General features: G+C 36.1%; 1 protein-coding gene and 1 non-coding gene across 9 annotated transcripts in view; one reads left to right on the forward strand and one right to left on the reverse strand.

The window, feature by feature from the left end:
• The window catches only part of C5H2orf76 (chromosome 5 C2orf76 homolog), a 70,623-nt gene that overhangs the window by 33,966 nt on the left and 17,128 nt on the right, over positions 1-19,529 (forward strand). For all 8 annotated transcript variants that reach the window (XR_012072500.1, XR_012072495.1, XR_012072497.1 and 5 more), the window contains 2 exons: positions 12,631-12,681; positions 16,247-16,284. Coding sequence is in view for 2 of the 8 variants with exons in the window: in XM_072960840.1 (XP_072816941.1) it covers positions 12,631-12,681; positions 16,247-16,284 (89 nt within the window). In the remaining 6 variants the exon portion in view is untranslated. The remainder of the gene's footprint in view (positions 1-12,630; positions 12,682-16,246; positions 16,285-19,529) is intronic.
• On the reverse strand, positions 17,159-17,267 carry LOC116280737 (U6 spliceosomal RNA). The gene has a single exon (XR_004190221.1). It is a non-coding gene; the product is annotated as a U6 spliceosomal RNA (small nuclear RNA).

The raw sequence follows: 19,529 nt of genomic DNA on the forward strand, positions 1-19,529 counted from the left end.
AAGAAAAATGCCATATGATATATAAAAATTTTTAAAAAATGACACAAATGAACTTATTTACAAAACAGAAACAGACTCACAGACATAGAGAACAAATTTATGGTTACCAGGGCAGAAAGGGAGTGGTGAGGGATAAAATGGGAGTTTGGGATTTGGAGATACTAACTGCTACAGATAAAACAGAAAAACAACAAGGTCCTACTGTATAGCACAGGAAACTATATGCAATATCTGTAATAGCCTATAATGAAAAAGAACAGGAAAATGAACATATATATAACTGAATCACTGTGCTGTACACCAGAAACACAACAATGTGAACTGACTACAGTTCAATCAAAAAAAAGATAATAAAAATTTTAAAAATAAAAATTAAGGTCTAGCTTTGCTTATAGTGAATAGGCTTATGTATTTGGTGGCTGATTAATGAGGGAGTGTTGTGTTACCCGGCTGAGCGTGTAGAGGGCCTCGAGGGGACTGGGAGGAAGGTGGCAGGCCTTGTGCAGCCTGGAAATCATGAGAGCTGCTCATCATTGTGGGCACAGAGCTGATGTCCAGACTCCCTGGTGCTGGTTGATCATTTCAAGCTTAAAATACAGTAGGCATGAACTTAACCTGCATTTTCATAGGGCCTTGGTGGGTTCCTAACCTCTGTTTTTAATCATTAAAGTGTTCCAATCATCAACATTTGATGAAGCATCTAGAATAAGCTTTTATTATTTTAATCGAAGTGTAAATTTCATATGGTATAATGTACACGTCTTAGTGTACCATTCTGTGAGTTTTGACAGGCGTATCTCTTTATATCCAACTTATTTTTTTTAAAATGAATGTAATTCCAGACATCGAAAAGTTGCAAAAAACCTGAATGCTCTTCACACAGATTCCCCAAATGTCATTTTATTACATTTGTTTTTCTGTCTCCTCCTCTCCCCCACTTTCTCTTTTACTCTCCCCCATCCCTCCATTTTTTTCTTTCTGAACCATTTAGAGGTAAGTGCCTGATGTGATTCCATTTTACCTTTCAATATTTCAGTGTGTATTTCCTAAAAACAAGGAATTCTCTTATAGAACCACAGTACAATGATGCATATCAGGAACTTAACATTGAAACAACACTATTATCTAATTTACAGACCTTACTGAGATTTTACTTGTCCCAGTAAAGTCTTTCTGCAACAAAAAAATAAATCTAGGGTCATATGTTAGTTCAGTTCCTTTCATACGAAATTCATTTCTTTATCTTGGAGTCTTTTATTGTATTTCATTACATTGTCAGTTTTCAATAGTACAGTCCAGTTATTTTGCCTCCCTCAGTTGAGTTTTTCCCATGTTTTCTCACAATTAGATTTAAGTAATCTTTAGGCAGAGGAATCACTGAAATAAAGCTGATTTCTCAGTGCATCACACCAGGAGGCATGTGCTATCAACTGGCCCCATTGCTGGCAGTGGTGACTTTAATCAGTTGGTTAAGGTGGTGTCTGCTGGGTTTCTTCACTGTAAATTTTGATTGTAATTGAAAAGAACTTTTGTGTGTGGCGGGGTCTATTCTGAGACTATGTGAATGTCCTGTTACTTCTCAAACTTTAATCCACTAGTTTAAAGTCCTTTTATGATTTTTGCCTGAATCAGTTACTGTTACGATGACTGGCAAATGGTGATTTTTCTTCTGTCATTTCTTTTACTACAGTAGAGAAGAGCTTCCTACCCTACCTCCCATCCTCACCCCTGCCCCATTTATTTAATCTTTTCTGTATATCACTGTGGACTCATATGGATTCATACTTTATTCAAAGGATTATAATTCTTTACTATTATTATTTATTTTGATGCACTAATGATCCTCATTTTGGCTGGTGGTGTTACCGAGACCAAACCTGTTATGCTTGCCGCACGACAGGCCAGTAAATCAGGAGACGAGGTGTTGGGGCAAAGAATAACAATGTTATTCAGAAAGCCACCAGACAGAGAAGATGGCAGACTAGTGTCCTGGAGGACCATCTTCTCCAAGTCAGAATTCAGTCTCCTTTTATACTGAAAAGGGAGGGGGTGTGCTTGTTGCAAACTTCTTGGTGTTGGAAGCCTTTGTTCTTACAGCTGTATATGTGGGTCAGGTCATGGTGTCCCTGTAAACCTCCAATGAAACAAATGTTCTTTTTTTTCCCCTTTCTTTTCATATTGACGTACAGTCAGTGACAGTGTGTCAATTTCTGGTGTACAGCACAGTCTCCCAGTCATGCATATATATACATATATTCATTTTCAGATTTTTTTCAGTAAATGTTAGTACAAGATATAGAACATAGTTCCCTGTACTATACAGAAGAAACTTTTTTTAAAAATCTGTTTTTATATATAGTGGCTAACATTTGTAAATCTCAAACTCCCAAATTTATCCCTTCCCACCCGCTTTCCCTGGTAACCATAAGATTGTTTACTATGTCTGTGAGTCTGTTTCTCTTTTGTAGATGAGTTCATAGTGTCCTTTTACCCCTAAAATGTTATTTTCTATTCTGCAACTTTTTATCTTTATATGAATGGAAAAGTGTTAATACCCTTAAAGGTCAGAGTCTTGAGAATAGGCTATTCTGTGTATTTCAGGCTCTAGGCAACATTCTTTTACAAAAGGTTGCAGAACCAGCATGACTCAGCACAGGACACAGCACAGGGTTAGAGCCAAAGGAACAGATCTCACATGGAGTCAGATTCGTTCTTTTCTATTACAGTGGTAGCCACTTCAGTCTGGCTCCATGTCCTTTTAACATGTTCTTGTCCTTCTTTGAGCATGTCCTTACTTTTTGGAATAAGATGTTCCAGACTTGTCCTGTTCCTTCCCTCCCCCAGGCCTGGCATCAGCCATTTCTCTGAGGTGCTCTGATTCAATTACTGGAGCATGTGATTGGGAAACCAAGATTTTTGGTTTATGTGTTAGCAACGTAAGTGTGTATAGCCAACTTTTAAAAATGTAGTGAATTCTTTACATTTTATTTCCTGATTGACTTTGTAAATTTTCTAAACTCTTTTCCCTTCCTTATTTATTTATTTTTGTCTAATTTTGGGTGGTTTTACTGCTCAGTATTACCTGCCTAAGAGGTAGCTGAGGTGTATAAACCCATCGTGAAGACAGACTGGTCCGTCTACTTGTTAGGGGGAGGTTGAGAGTTGGTACTAAGATACTGCCACTTACAGAGTGTCCTGCTTTTGAAAGGATATCACCAAAAGCGTATTCAGGTTCTGAAATGAAAACAAATCCCTACATTTTTTACTTTAAAATCTTTGTGTGTCTTACGGGTTGCAGTGTTAATATAGTGAGTGCTACGGTGTTCTGGGCACAGGGCAGAACAGGCTCTCCTTGAAATCCTTGAGAATAAGATGTAACCATCAAGCTGCTGCAGTCCCAGGGAGGATGTGTTCTCCCCGGGGTCACTGTGTTCTTTCCTTCCCAAGTTCCATGGAGTGCTGCCCATTAGAGCAGTGGTGTGGATCTTAGCTAGATGCTTAGCTTAGCCTAGCCTACTTGAATCTTTCACCTGTTAGTAACAATATGACCACTACTTGTTTCTGTTGTCATATGGGAAGTCGTTCCCCTGATTAAAAGGTGACCTTTTTGGGTACAGACTTTTTTGAGTTGTGTGTTCTGTGTCTATCTTTGTCATCTGATTTGAAGTCCTGTGGAACTCTGCATGGTTGGTGAATGAAGGAAAATTCCAATTTACTTTTTATGAATTGTGCACATAGCAGAGACCCAGTAGCTTATTACTGAGGAATTTTTGAACTAATAATAATAATAGCAAACATTACTGTGTATCAGATACTGTGCTAAGAACTTTAGATGATCTCTTTTCATCCTCACAGCATCCTTTTAAATGAGGAGCTGTCATCCCCTCTCTACAGGTGAAAAAACTAAGGAACAGAATCTTAAGAAACTTGGCTGGTACAAGGCAAAGGTGCAGTTCAACCCAAGCAGTTTAACTGCAGCAGGTACTCTTAAAACTGCATTAAGTTGGCTCTTTATTCTTCTCTACTGCCTTGTTTGCTTAAGTAGGATCTCTGAAATAAATAGATTCACTCAGTGTCAAAAGAATCTTTGGTTGTAGTTTCTCTTGCTCCAGTGTTTTGAACACTGGAAGCTAGAATTATGTTTGAGAGAATTGGTCACTGTGATGAATGACCTTTTGGGGTTGCTTTAGATGCCATCTTGCCTTTATAACTGTTTTTTTTTTTTTATCATAGTCACTTGTTTGTTTTTTATCTTTTTTTTCTTTTTTTTTTAATGGAGATACTGGGATTGAACCCAGGACCTTGTGCATGCTAAGCACCCACCCTACCACTGAGCTGTACCCTCGAGTCCCTGCCCTCTTGGAGTGCGCCATTCCCCCTGGCATCTGCGTGTATTCACCAACCCAGAGGCTCAAGTGATACATATTTAAGTCATTTGGTTACGGGGCTGTCTACCAGATTTTTCGCTAATGTAAAAGTATCTTTCTAACTAACATGTAGTGTGTGGGGTTACAAACATTGAGATCACATACATATGTTGTTTCCAGTAGTTTCAGTATCTGTTGATGTTGCCTACCTGAATCACTGGTGATTGCAAAACCTGGGACTTTTTCTTACTCTGTGACTCCTTCTGTATTTATTAGCTGACACTCTTCTGTAAAGAAGCACTCCCCTGGTGCCCCTCCTTTTTAGCAAGCACTAGGATAATTTTGTAGTTGCAAAGTCATGGCACATTATCACTTTATCACAAAGGGACCATTCCTTTAATACAGTGTTGAAGTGATGCTCTCTTTTTGATACTACAAAGTGTACTGTAGATTATTTAGTTTAAATACTCTATGAATGTAAAACACAAAATAATAATATTTTCTGTGGCTATGACTTAACAGAATGAAAGTTTAACAGTGAAGAAGTTGTGCTAACTTAAGGATAGTTAGCGGTTACCTCTGGGATGGGGGAGGTAATGGGACTAGGGAAAAATAGGAAGAATGTCTCAACTGTATCCATATTGTTTCCTTTAACAAAAAAATAGTAAAGGATCTGCAGTAGTTATGGCAGTATGTTAACATTTGTTACATTTGGTTAGTGGGTTAAATGAATTTTTTTCCTCTCCTCCATACTTTTTATGTTTAGATTATTTTATAAGTAAAGTAAAAGAGCATGTTAATATAGCTTAATCTTGAAATCTTATTATCTTACTAATATCTGATAGAACCCCTCATCAGGTTAAAATCTTGGCACTATGTTCTGGTTAATGTTAACTCTGGTATTCTCCCATGTACAGATTAGTCATTGGTTAGTCAGTTTGTTTTTCCCCCCTAGGTGTTTGTGCTTTCCTAAGAGTCTTTAAATGTAGTTCTAGCATTTAATAATACATTACAGATTGTACCACTTCTACTTTTAAAACCTCTACTTTGAGGTAAAGAATTATTTTATTGTCCATTGATACTTTAATAATTTTCCAGAGACCTTATTGATTTTTATGTGGAAACATGTGTTTTAACTTTTCAGACTCCTTTGTGACATCCTAATTGCCAGCAGTATACTTATTATGTTGCCTTATTTTTCTCATAATTAATTTTTCTATGGATGCCTTTTATGGGGGGGGTGGCCTGAATAAATGAGTAGTTACTGGTTACCTTCTTGTGAACTTTCCAATAATGAAAGTTTTTGCAGAATTCTGCAATCTTGAATTCTGTAAGAGTTCATTAGGTTCCAAAGTTAAGTTCAAAGGTGGGAAAACATAAAATGAAAGGAAAACTTGGTACAAAGTGGGAAATAATTTCTAGAATATAACAGATCTGTCACAGATTTGTTTTCAGCAGAGGTGGAGTAAAGGGACTAAACTTACTCTTCTGCTTGAAACAACTGAAAACTGCAAAATATAGAAAACAGTGGTTCTCGGATATTGGACATTAGGCAGCATAAGATGGGATGGGGGAAACAAACAAGGTGATCACCATGATTGTGCCATCTTACTGCTGGATAGAGTGCGTAGGCCACCGAGCAGGGTGGGGGAATCCAGGCAGAGGCTGGAGAATTCCATGAGTTTATGAGTCAGAACTGGCAGTCTGGAGTGGGGTCTGGAGAGTTCACAGGGCAGAGTATTGGAATGGAGAGAGCTGTACAGAGAGAGAGCTCTGAAGATTTACAGAGCACGAATATTCAGTTGAATATGATCAACACATATATATAAGGAAAGTACTGGAAGCCAGATAAAGAACCTCCTGAAGGTAGCAGAGGGCAGAATACTCAGAGCTCACACACAGCTGGGAACAGTTTGTATTCACACCAGCCAGGGTGGAAAACATAATAGGTTTTGGGTGGAGTGTCTAGAAAGGTATTGCTGTAGTAGTAGGGAAAAATTAACTCTAGACTAAAATCTGCTCTGCTCTCACCTAACAAGCTCAAAAGCAAAACTCAAAAGGATGTTTCCAAGTAACCTGACTGTGTTCCGGAACAAAGCTTGGGATGTTTATAGGAATACAAAAATATTCAGCACTCAACAAGATAAAATTCACAATGTCCTGTATCAGATCAGAACTTACCAGTCATGCAAAGAAGCAAGAAAAATATAAAACATAATTAGGAGAGAAATCAATCAATTGAAACCACCCTAGAAATGCAACAGATGATAGAATTAGTAGACAAGGACAATTAAAACCATTATTATGACTACCTTGCAAATGTTCAAGAAGGCAGAGAAAAGATTGAGCATGTTACAGATGGAAGATACGAAAAAACGATGTAGACTGAACTACACATGAAAAACAATGTCTGAGATAGATGTGCACTGGATAGCATTAACATGTAGATCAGATGGGGCAGAAGAAAAGATTAATAAACTTGAATACATAGCAACAATAACTATCCAAAGTAAAATGCAAAGAGGAAAAGAAAAATAAATAGAGCAGCAGGGAGGTATGGGGCAACTTCTAGTAGCCAAATATGCATGTAATTGGAGGCTGTGAAAAGAGGAGCTGGGACGGGGGAGGGAAGTCCTACTTGGAGAGAGAATGATTGAAATTTTACAAATGTGATGAAAACTGTAAGTCCACATATCCAAGTAGTTCAACAACTGCAAGGAAATGAAACATGAAGAAAGCTACACCAAGGCATATCAAAATCAAATTGCTATATCATGGTATCAAAGAGGAACTCTCAAAAACAGCCAGAGAAAAAAGGCCACATTACATAAAAGGAATAAAGACGAAAGTGACCACAAACTTCTCATCGGAATCAGTGCATGCCAGAAGACAGTGGAGCAGCATCTTTCAAATATTGGGGGAAAAAGTCAACCTAGGAATCTATTCCCATCTTTTGGAAATGAAGGCATACTAAAGACTTGTCAGACTTACAAAAGCAGATAGAGTCTACCCCTGGAAGACCTGAACTCTAAGAAATACTTAAGGATCTTCTTCTAATAGAAGGAAAATAATACCAGGTGGAAATCTGTATGCACACAAAGAAATTAGTCCTAGAAATGGTAAACATAGGTAAACAGAAAATTCTTTTTTTCCTTATTTTAAAACTATTTTAAAAAAGATATTTGACCATTTAAAGAAAAACAACAATGTGTTGTGGAGTTCATGGAAAATATATGGCAGCAATAGCACAAAAGCCAAGAGGGGAGAAATGGAAGCATACTAATATAAAATTCTTTTGCTACATGTGAAGTGTAATAGTATCACTTGGAGGTAAACTGGTAAGTTAAAGATACTTACTACAAACCTTGAAGCAAACACATACACACACACACACACACACACACACACACACACACACACAAAGTTACAGTTGATAAGCCAACAAAAGGGGGAAAGAGTAGAATCATAAAAAACTGTCAGTCAATTTAAAAGAAGCTATAAGAGGAAATAAGGAATAGACAGACAGACAAAAAAGCAAATAGCAAAGTGGTGGGTATAAACTGAACCATATCAATATTCACATCATCTGTAAGTGGTCTAACACGCCAACTAAAAGGCAGACATATAACAGGAAGTCTCAGTTGTAAGTTGCCTACAAAATGTACTTTCTTGTATATAAAGATCAGTTAAAGGTAAAAGGATGGAAAAAGTTATACTGCGGTAATACTAACCTAAAGAAAACTGGAGCAACTGTGTTACTATCAGATAAAGTAAATTTCAGAATAAAGACTATTATAAGGGATAAAGATTCTATTTTATCATGATAAGGCATCAATTAGTCAAGAGAACATAATGATCCTAAATGTTTATGCACCTAACAACACAGCCTCAAAATACATGAAATCAAAACTATAGAACTGCAAGGATCTATATGATTTATCTGTTTGATAAAATTGCAGTTATTATGGGAGATTTCAATATTCCTCTCTCAATAATTGATGGAACAAGCATAAAGAAAATCAGTAAGAATATAGAATAAAGGAAAAAATTAGTTGAGCATCATTGAAATGAAAAACTTTTGCTTTTTTTAAAATTTTCATGTTTTTTAGGGGGAGGCAATTATATATGTATGTATGTATTTGATGGAAGTACTGGGGATTGAACCTAGGACCTAGTGCATGCTAAGCACTGAGCTATACCCTCCCCTAACTTCTGCTTTTTAAAATATACTGTTAAGGAAATGAAAAGGCAAGCCACAGACTTGGAGAAAATATTTGTAAAACCAATATCCAACAAGGGATTTGTATCTAGAGTAATAATGACTAAAAAAGAACCGAACTTACCACTCAGTAATAAGACATGCAACCCAATTAAAAGTGGGCAAATGATTTGAGCACACATTTCATAAAGGAAAATATATAGATGGCCAAGAAGTACCTTCTGTGAAATTCATCACCAGTCTTTGGTGAAATGCAAGTTAAAAGAGAGCATGATATACCCACTAAAATGACTAAAACTAAAAAGTTTTAGAGATTAAAAACCAAGTTTTTGGCTAGGATGTGGAAGAACTAGAACTCTTATAGGCTGCTAGTGGGAATGTTAAAAAGGGTTAAAAATGTACCACTTTGGAAGATGATTTGGCAATTTCTTAACAAGTTGAACATACACCTACCATTCAGTTCCGCCATTCCACTTGTAGGGAAATGAAAGTGTGTGTCCACGTACGAATACTCATAGCCTTACCTGTAGTGGTGCAAATGGGAAACGACCTTTTCCATAAGGAAGTGTTCTTTTTCTCTTCCTCTTCAAGCATTTTTATAGTTATTTCCACTAAGGCTCTTGTCTCATCATAATATGTTTAATGTCTAATCTTTCTTTTCTTTTGCCACCGCTGAAGATACCAGGTTTAGTCCTCCCCTTCTTGGTGCAGCAGATGGGAGTCAGGGAGGTAGTGGGTGGCTGGATTCTAGTCCTGGCTCGTGATGCTGTGGGCTGACCAATTGCTTTCTTGGTACTTCAGTGTTCTTATTGGCTGATTAAAGGGATTAAATGATTAAATAATATGCACACATGTATATTTCTGAGCACCCGCCATGTGCCCGGCACTCTTAGGTATCGGCAACATGATGAAGGAAATAGTATCCTCTGGAGCCAGTACTCATTAACCTGTAATGTGCCAGGAACTGTCCTAGGTTTGGGGAAGACTGGCCATTGTATCTTAATCTCAGGGAATTTATGAATTAGTAGGGAAGAGAGACCAACATAAGTAAACAGACAGAACTACAGTTGTAAAAAATGTTATGAAAGGAAAGCTGTGAGAGGAGATCCCTCTTTTATAGCAGGGCTGTCAGAGGAGGCCTCTTTGTGGAGGTGACATGAGCTGAGACCTAAGGAAAGAAGGAGAAAGGGGCTCCTGTTGGTCTCTGTCATCGTCTCTCCTCCCAGAAGTCTTGACTGAACATAAGACAGTGATTTGGTTTCTTCGACTGTAGACATCTCTGAACGAGAGCAGTTTCATGGAGCCATCTGTTCTGTACCTCACCCCTTTCTTCAGGGGGTTTCATTGTCTAGTTCAGGAAATATAGTGGCAATAAATTAAATGATTTAACTCTCCTTTCTGATGTTTAATCAAGATTTCTTTGGCCTATAATTCGAAAGGGAGTGAGAAACAAACAGGATAAAGTGAAGGTTTGTGCTCTGGTAAGCCCAAGGCAGAGGTTTCAGGTGGGGGTCAAGCAGGCGAAGCTGGACTCCGTACAGGTTGCCTTTGGCCAACAGGTTTTATTTTATTTTGTTTTATGTTATTTTATTTTCTTTTTTGAAGGTCTAGTTTTTTTTTTAATTGAAGTATAGTCAGTTCACAATGTTGTGTCAGTCTCTGGTGTACAGAGTAATGCTTCACTCATGCATACACATACATATATTCATTTTCATATTTTTTATTACAGTTTACTACAAGACATGCATATATTTCCCTATGCTATACAGAAGAAACTTGTATTATCTATGTTATATATAGCAGTTAGTATCTGCAGATCCTAAACTCCGAATTTATCCCTTCCCACCTCCTTCCCCCCATAACTGTAAGTTTGTTTTCTGTGTCTGTGAGTCTGTTTCTGTTTTGTAAATAAGTTAATTTGTGTCTTTTTTTTTTAAGATTCCACGTATGAGTGATATCATATGGTATTTTTCTTACTCTTTCTGGCTCACTTCGCTTAGAATGACAATCTCCAAGTTCACCCATGTTGCTGCAAATTGGCCTACCGTATTTTTTTTTTTCTGGTCCAATTCATACCACTTTTTTTTTAACCTTTATTATTGACTTATAATAATTTTACAATGTTGTGTCAAATTCCAGTGTAGAGCACACTTTTTTCAGTTATACATGAACGTATATATATGCATTGTCACGTTTTTTTCGCTGTGAGCTACCATAAGATCTTGTGTATATTTCCCTGTGCTATCCAGTATAATCTTGTTTATCTATTCTACAATTTTGAAATCCCAGTCTGTCCCTTCCCACCCCCTGCCCTCTCGGCAACCACAAGTTTGTATTCTATGTCTATGAATCTGTTTCTGTTTTGTATTTATGTTTTGTTTGTTTGTATGTACAGTATTTTAAAAGTCTGAAAAATTCACCTAAAACCCCCTGACTTTTAGCATTTCTGTTAAATCTTTAGGCCGCCAATTATAAGGGACTGGCTGCAGCCCCTTCTAATGAGCTGTTTGCTCATGCCTCACGGTCCCCTCCTGTTTGCCTGGCCTCACTCACTCCTGTTATCTGGTTGGCCTCCTGTGAATTTGTCTGAGAATCGTCTCAGCAGATTTTCGTTTTGTGTTTAAGCATGCCTGCCATCAGCCTGCTGTGAGTCTGATCTCCTGATGCAGGGCTGGGTGATTCTAAAGCACGGCAGGTGAGACCGGAGCCCTGGCTGTGAACACACCTCTGTTACAGGATTCACAGGAGTGTGCACGCTTAGGAGTGGGGACTTGTCTAGGTGACTTCTTACCCTGTGCCTGGGATACCTGGTGATTGATAGTTTAAATGCTTGTATCAAAAATGAATAAATTATATTTTAATTTTGGTGTGTATTTGATCTCTAAAAGGCAAATGTACTTACATAGTTTTTCCTAATTCAGATATGTGGGTTTTTAAAGCTTTCTTTAGTAGATAACACATTCATCTTAAGATGAATGTGTTTTAAGATCAAAGTGTAAAAAGGAATACCATGAAAAGTCTCCTTCCCACTTCTGTTCTCGATCTGACCAGTGCACCATACCCCTTCCCATGGAAATGCAGGCAAATGCAAACATATATTCTTTTTTTATTTTTAATTTTTAATATATTTTAAAATTGTATTTATTTTTTATTTGCTTTTGTTGGTGGTTTTTTTCTTGTTTTGGGGGGAGGTAATTAGGTTTATTTATTTACTTACTTATTTTAATGGAGGTATGGGGGATTGAACCCAGGACCTCATGCATGCTAAGTACGTGCCCAGCTATACCCTCTTCCCCCAACAAACATATGTTCTTATTTTTCACCCTTTTTACTCAAAAAATGGCTTAACAAAAAATGATGTTGTTCTTTATGCCTTCTTTACTTTTGATGTAGATCTTGTATTAGTCAAGAGCTTCCTCCACTTCCTTTTTTGGTTGTCTTCCAGTTGAAAAGTATGTTTAATTGTTTGGGTATATTATAATTTATTTAGCAAATATCCCCATTGAAGGACATTTGGATATTTCCAGGTATTTGCTGTTGCAAACAGTGCTACAGTTAGTACCTTTGTACGTATGTCATTTCATACATACACACACGAGAGTGTGCAAAGTATATCTTGATAAATTCTCCACGTGGAATTGCTATGTCAAAGGGCATATGCATATGTAATTTTGATATGTATATATTAATCACCCTCTTTAGGGGTTGTAATTTAATTAATTATTAATCAAAACTACTACTAGCATTTGGAACACTGTTTTATAAAGAATTTTACTATTTGTTTCCTTCACCGAATTAGTTATATGCTAGGTTATCTGAATTTTGGTAAGACTAGTAAGATTTTCTAGATCATTGGTTTCCTCTACTGGCTAAAAACCCTCAAGAGGTTCTCAGAGTCATATGCTAACTGAATATCAACTATATAATAATATCTCAGACATGTATACTATTTATTTCAAGTGTATGTCGATGCTGTTATATAATAAAATGCCAGTTCACTGTCGATTTGAATATTTTATAATAAAAATAATCTTCCTCTTACAGATATCCCTTTAAGGACCAGCCTGCCACCACCATTCAGAAATTACAAATATGGTAACTAGTTTTTCTTGTTTTATTAAAACATATATTAATATAATTTTACATTAATTTTATTTTGATATGAATTTAAATTTGGTTTTCAAAAATGAGTTTACTATCTGTAAATGAAAACCAATATGGAAGTTTATTTAGAAATAGGAATTCTACTGTATCGTTAAATTGTAATCTTGTAGGGAAGTGGCCTGTTGCTGGGGATTAGCATGTTTGGCAAACTATCTCTGAAAAAATTTCTTTGTCAGATAATCAGAAAAGGAGAAATGATTAGAGACTAGGAATTAAAAGAAGAGATTTAACATTTTAAATGGCTATATCATGAGCATGTAATAAAGCAATTTTATATGTTACAATTATTGATTTCAAAATGTAGTAATAATAAGGCAGGAAGCTGGGTTTCATTATTCATTATAAAGATGGTACAGTTATTAACTTCCCACGTGGTGACACTCATCAAGCTTTGAATGTGAGGCTTCTCTTGAGAATTACGATGCACCTAATAAATATTTCTGTTAATTGATGCAGACATTTTAAAGCATAAATTTTTTATTACCTTAGATCTTTTTTTTGGAGTGGCTTTTCATTCTACTGCCATTTGGAAGAGCAACTTATGACCTAAAATACTTTGAAATCACAGTCTTCACCGTGTGTCTGCATTTTAATATCCAGAGACTAATTCTGAGGTCATAAGGGGGAGTCAAGCAGAAGTTAAAGGCACTGAGTGGAAAGTACTTTGATTTATTGGACTTAAAGAATTTACATACTAAATATTGAATGCGAGAAAGGAATAAAAAGTGTGATTAAATAAATAGGAAACTTCTCAATTCTGGCTTTCATGGCCTTCAAAGTAGCCTGCCTTGAAATATAGCTTTAAACTTGGGTCAGCCTACAGGTGCCTCCAGATTAACACAGCTTCATACGGTCCCCCTATTGCATGGTGCATGTGTATTCACACTTTTGTTTCGTGTAAGTTATTTTGAAAGATAACTTTTAGATCATGAAATCATCAGACTGCCTGCCTGCTAATTGTCATGGTGGTAGGTAATGTGCGTCTTACAGTACTCCTCCTCCTTGACACCCTTTTGTCCTAGCATTTCTGTCCTGTTCAGAGGAATTGGCAGGGAAAACGAATACGTTTATCTGTGAAGAAATTAGACAACCACCGTGGTTCTAATAGATTTCAAGTGACTCTGTCTGCATCTGGCTCTTTAACAACCTGCAGCTTTGTGTTTGACAAGAAACGCTGAAGTGTTAACTGTCTCACTGCCATTGTCCCGCAGTATCACTGCACGCTCTGTGGGACTGAAACACTCAGGGTTTTGGGTAGGGATAAGGGCACCAAGTCAGATTTCATTTTTGTTATTTGCCATCTCTATGCCCTTGGACAAAGGCCCAGCTCTCTCTGCCAGACCGCCAGGAGTCTGAGATTTCTCAGAGCCTTGTCCCCTATGTAATCGGCATCTACATCTATTGTTGATTTTCCCTGACTGGACAGTGTCACAAAGCACAGGGGATGTTGTCTTATTTTTAAATCCTTATTGCCCTGGCATTGTGCATGTGTGCAGTGATGTTGGTTGCTGTGCAGTGTGGGATGGCTAATCCTGTTTGTGTTATAAGGCTGGGTGAGATTAGATTAAACAGTGCATGTGTGAGCACATTAAATACTCCACAAACAGAAGATCTCATTTTTATTTTTGTGAGATTGCTTTCCTCAAGGAATTTGCATTACCTATGGAGGTGGTTTCTCCTAATAATAAAGATTGTTTTTTTAAGGAGTGAAAAACAAGTGAAAGAGATGATTTAACAAAGAAAGTAACATTAAGACAACACCATTTGCTAGCTTGTCACTTCTCCTTCCTTACCCTCTTCCTAAGTCTTACCAGTTTCTTTGGGAGAGAAAAATCTGGTGAAAATTTATGTTCAAAGCATTTCTTTTTCTGCTAAAGAAATGTGGCCTTCTTATTGTGAGATTACAGATCCTATTAGAGCAAAGTTATTTCTAATTTAAAGACTTATTATCAGGGGGAGGGTATAGCTCAAGTGGTAGAGCACATGCTTAGCGTGCATAAGGCCCTGGGTTGAATCCCCAACATCTCTAAAAATAAAGAAATAAATAAACATAATTACCCCCCCCCAAAAAAAGACTTACTATCAAAATATATTGAACATGATTAACATTTAGTTAAGGTCAAACTACAGTTTTGCAGGTTGATTGTTTTGACTTTAAGTAAGGTCCTTTTGTTTTTTTTTTTTTAAAAAAAAACTACTATTGGCTTCTCTAACTTGCCTCTAGTAACAAAGTGATATCTATAGCGAGAAAAAGAGTGTAATAGGTAAATCAGTATAACAGATAATTCAGGAGTCACATTTATTTGTTTTCTTGTGTACATTGTAAGCTTATTTTTAGCAATTGTGGCATATTTACACTGTAAATGTGTACATTTTCACTTAGGTTAGGTTTATTTTTATTTCTTGACAATACATAGCTTTCTAGGATTAGGCTAACCTTGTATTAAAAAACTGCAATAGGTAATTGAAAGTCGATTATTTTAAATAATGGGTGATTCATAGTGCTGGTTCTTAAGGTATAGGAACCCCGTTCTTCTGTGCTATTAGAACGTAGTTAAATCAAGGTCTTTTTTTTTTTTTTCAAATAGATCCTTTCATTTCACTGTTGAAATTCCTTGTTGAATCAAACAGCATGATTGATAGAAATGACTTTAAGGTTAGGAGTTTATTCAGGTATAATAATACATGTAATCATAATACATTAAACGGTTAAATAAAACTGAGTGGAGAATTGGAAACTTTTTGGATTTAAACCTGTTGAATGCTATGTCTGTTGTATAATTAAGAGCTGCTTATTGCAGAGTTAGAAATACCTCATGTAGAGAAATTACTTATTGGAAAAGCACAGTGTAGCCTGACTTCAAGATAAACAGATTAAGGAGTGAAGGCGGATTGAATAAAGCAGATTAGATGGTGTGAGCCTGTGCAGTGTTTGAAAACCAGAAGTCAGATCTTGGTATTCTTTGGGTATTAGCAGCTTTGCTCAGATTACCAGTGATTTTTGATAGTGTTTGAATTCTGAGATTGGTAACAATTTGTTGGTATGATCACTTGACCTCCTGTCACTGAATGTATTCTGAGAGATTAAATGTAGATTTTTTGGAACTGATTTTGTTAATGTTTGTCTTAATTTAAGGCAAACTTTTTTTTTTGCTTTATTTGTTATTTCTGGCATTTAGTGACTTCAACAAACAGGACAGAGTAATGTGATTCACTTGTCTTCTTTCTAAGGGAAAATGTGCTGATTTGACTTCAGGTTATGGTACAAATACAGTTGTGTCTGTCAAAGACCAAGGCTTTAAGATATCTTTATAAAGTGATCTTTAGTTCTAATGGTATTTTACTGTCTACTAGATTTTTAAGTGAACCTGATCATAAGCCAAGGACTTAAATTTCTCAGTTTTATAGCTGACACCCTCCCCCATCTCACTTTAATAATATGAAGTGAAGTTTTAGAATAATTTTGGTAAAAATACAACTTGTTTTTTTCTTTCAGATAAACTAAAGATTGTTCATCAAGCACATAAATCAAAGGTACGTTTCACAGTTACAGTACCCAGCACGTAGCAAGTAATCAGTTTTGGTTGACTTAGTGAGTCAGTGAATGAACACATGCACTTCTAAAATATTTTCCGTTGTAATAGCATTTTTTATTTTGTAAGTACCCTTTCTGCAGCCTTACTTTTCCATTATAGGGGGAAAAAAAAAAACTTCTCAGTCATATTCCTGTTAATAGTAGATTCTTTAAAAAAACTTTATTTATAAAAAAGCATGCATGTTAATATAGCAAGCAAATGTTTAACATAAAATAAGCTTAAAACTTGGTAAAATAAATTCAGGTTACATATGAAGGAAGTCACATATTATCTGGCAATCCAGTTTCTTTGATTTTCTTAATTCTGTACCAGAAGAAGAGAACCGAAAGCAGATAAAAATTATCTGTCTTTTTCTGATTTGACTGTATGTGTAGAAGGGCCAAGACTGTGGCCCTTGGGAGCAGACCTTCTAGTTTCACAGAGGACATAGCCTGCCACCCTCATGTCAGGTTGCCAGCCCCAAGGAGGACTGTTTAGTGATACGTTTATAGTATGTTTGCATTTCTGTTTTCTTACTTTTTTAGAGCAACATTTGTGGCCACAAAGGTCTGCTTCTCCTACAGACAGGTCAGAGTGATCTTTTTTCTTGACTCTCAGTGACTTTGTATAGATTTTTTTTTTGAGGTATAGTCAGTTACAATATGTCAATTTCTGGTGTACAAGCACAATGTCCCAGTCATGCATATACATACATATATTCATTTTCATATTCTTTTTCAATAGAAGTTATTACAGGATATTGAATATAGTTCCATATGCTCAACAGAGGAAATTTTTAAATCTATTTTTATATATAGTGGCTAACATTTGCAAAAAATATGGAACGCTTCACAAATTTGCTTGTCATCCTTTCACAGGGGCCATGCTAGTCTTCTCTCTGCACCGTTCCAATTTTAGTCTATGTGCTGCCAAAGCGAGCACTAGACTTCTCATTAAAGCAGTAATCTTACTCTGTCATACAGACTACCCAAGGATAGGGGACTGTGTCCCATCTCCAATGCCTGGCACAGTGCCTCATTCACAGGAGCATTTCCATAACAATTTTTGAATGAAGTATTTATTTATGAACTTTATTTTTTTATACCAAAGATCACGTATATACATTTGACAATATCCATTGTCAAATGCTTTTAAAATTTCGTGTTTGTGTCTGGAGCTGTGGTGTGCAATCTGTACTTTGTATGGATGCTAGAATTGTATCTGGCCACAGACTCCATCCATTTTCTCTTCTCCAGGCCAGGAGTGTTTACAACCTTGTCCCTAAAATGTGGAGAGCAGGAAGCTTGGTCTTACTGCGGAAGGGGGAAAATACTTCATAAAATATTTAAAATATATAAAGTAAAGTGAAACAATATACTCCTTGAAAACGTGGTCATTCTCCAAGGTTGCATTTTTACATCAGTGAGCTTGTTTGTATGCTCATGGTTCCTAGAAGTAATAATAAGAAAATTATTCCTTTATTCTAATGAAGACCTAGTTCATAATATTCAAGTAATCAATATTATGACTTTTTTTTAAAATCAAGAAATTTTCCTCCTATAGTTGGAAATATCTTAGAATTGTTTCTAACATTTAAGACATAAATTCCATCTTGGCATGTTAGAGTTGTAAAATTAGGGCCTATTTTTCAGTTGAATAATGTATTTACTTTAAGAGGGATTCCCCAAACAAATTAAGTCACTTAAAATGTTTCTGGAATCTGGCTTTATAAACGTTCATCTAAACCTTAACAGTTCTGGTTCTCTATAACCCAGGGAAGATGATTCAAGTTTCCTCTTTAATTTTTATACGGAAAGGGTCAATATATTTTTACAGATACAATTTTAAAACTTAAAAATTTCACTCTCATGTTCTCATTTGTGCCTTTTCCAATCACCAGACATTTTTCTCATTTCTCTGTGTGCATTCATTTCCTCATCCACAGGGCCTGTAAGCATCACTGGCCCAACCTGTCAGTTTTCCAACCTGGCTGTAATGTTAGACTTCCAGTAACTCCTGTATCTTAATGAACTTGTTCACAAAAGGCATCTGCCCCATTTTCCCAATTTTCTAGGTTGAGAGACTTTCTTAATTAAAATTACCAGGTATTCATAGAAGTTTCTTGCCATCACCACAATAAAAAGGCTGCCTGGATAGCTTCCCACCAGTGCATCCTGTTTGGGCTAGATGAGCTCAGTGTTTGTTGAATGAATGAATCAATAGTACTGTGCAAATAGTTACCACAATATGATTTATTTTTATCAAGAATATGTATTTGTGTGTGTGTTTATCATGGATTGTAAGCAGTAGGCTACTTGCAAAGTAAGAATAATTCCTATCAAAAAGATTTGAAATAAACCCCCTAATTTCTATCTTATACTTTGTGAGTTTGGAAACCAGACAGCTATACTTGTTAATAGTTTATGAAAGAGGGGAAGGGTATAGCTCAGTGAAAGGGTGGTAGAGTGCGTGCCTAGCATGCATGGCATCCTGGGTTCAATCTCTAGTACCTCCATTAAATAATAAATAAACCTAATTACTCCTCCCCACCAAACAAAACAACAACACAAAATTTTATGAAAGGAAGAAGTCATACCCTGGAATAAACTTTATAAGAAATATGCAGGATCTTTAAGAAGAAAATTTTAAAATGCCAGTGAGGGTATTCAGTTGTCCAGACTCATTGAACTGAACTCTTCTTAAGATCTGTACATTTTCTTTAAGTGAAATTCTACCTCAATTTTAACAAAAAGGTAAAACGTGCAAAGGAGGAGATACAAGATGAGTGTATTAAGTGGAAATACTTAGGGTATTTGGATGGGAAGATGCAACAGCATGAAGATGTCAGTTCTCTCTTAGTTAATTAACAAATTGAATACCACCCCAATAAAATTTTAATAATATACATATATATACAAGCTGAATAAGCTGATTATAAAACTAACATACAAAACATAAGTAATGAATTGTCAGGAAAAAGAAGAGAAATGACAGTGACTAACACTGGCATATATTGACATATTATAAAACTATAGTAATTAGAACAATGGGGTACTGTCACAAACTGTTAGTTCAGTGGCATAAAGTTTAACGTCCAAAAATAGACCCAGTTGTAGATGGGAATTTAGTAAATACTGCATTTCAAATTTATGGAGAAAATACAGAGAACTCAATAAATGTTATTGGAATTGGGTAGACATTTAG

This window comes from Vicugna pacos, chromosome 5, assembly GCF_048564905.1.
Source record: "Vicugna pacos chromosome 5, VicPac4, whole genome shotgun sequence".
Taxonomy (NCBI): domain Eukaryota; kingdom Metazoa; phylum Chordata; class Mammalia; order Artiodactyla; family Camelidae; genus Vicugna; species Vicugna pacos.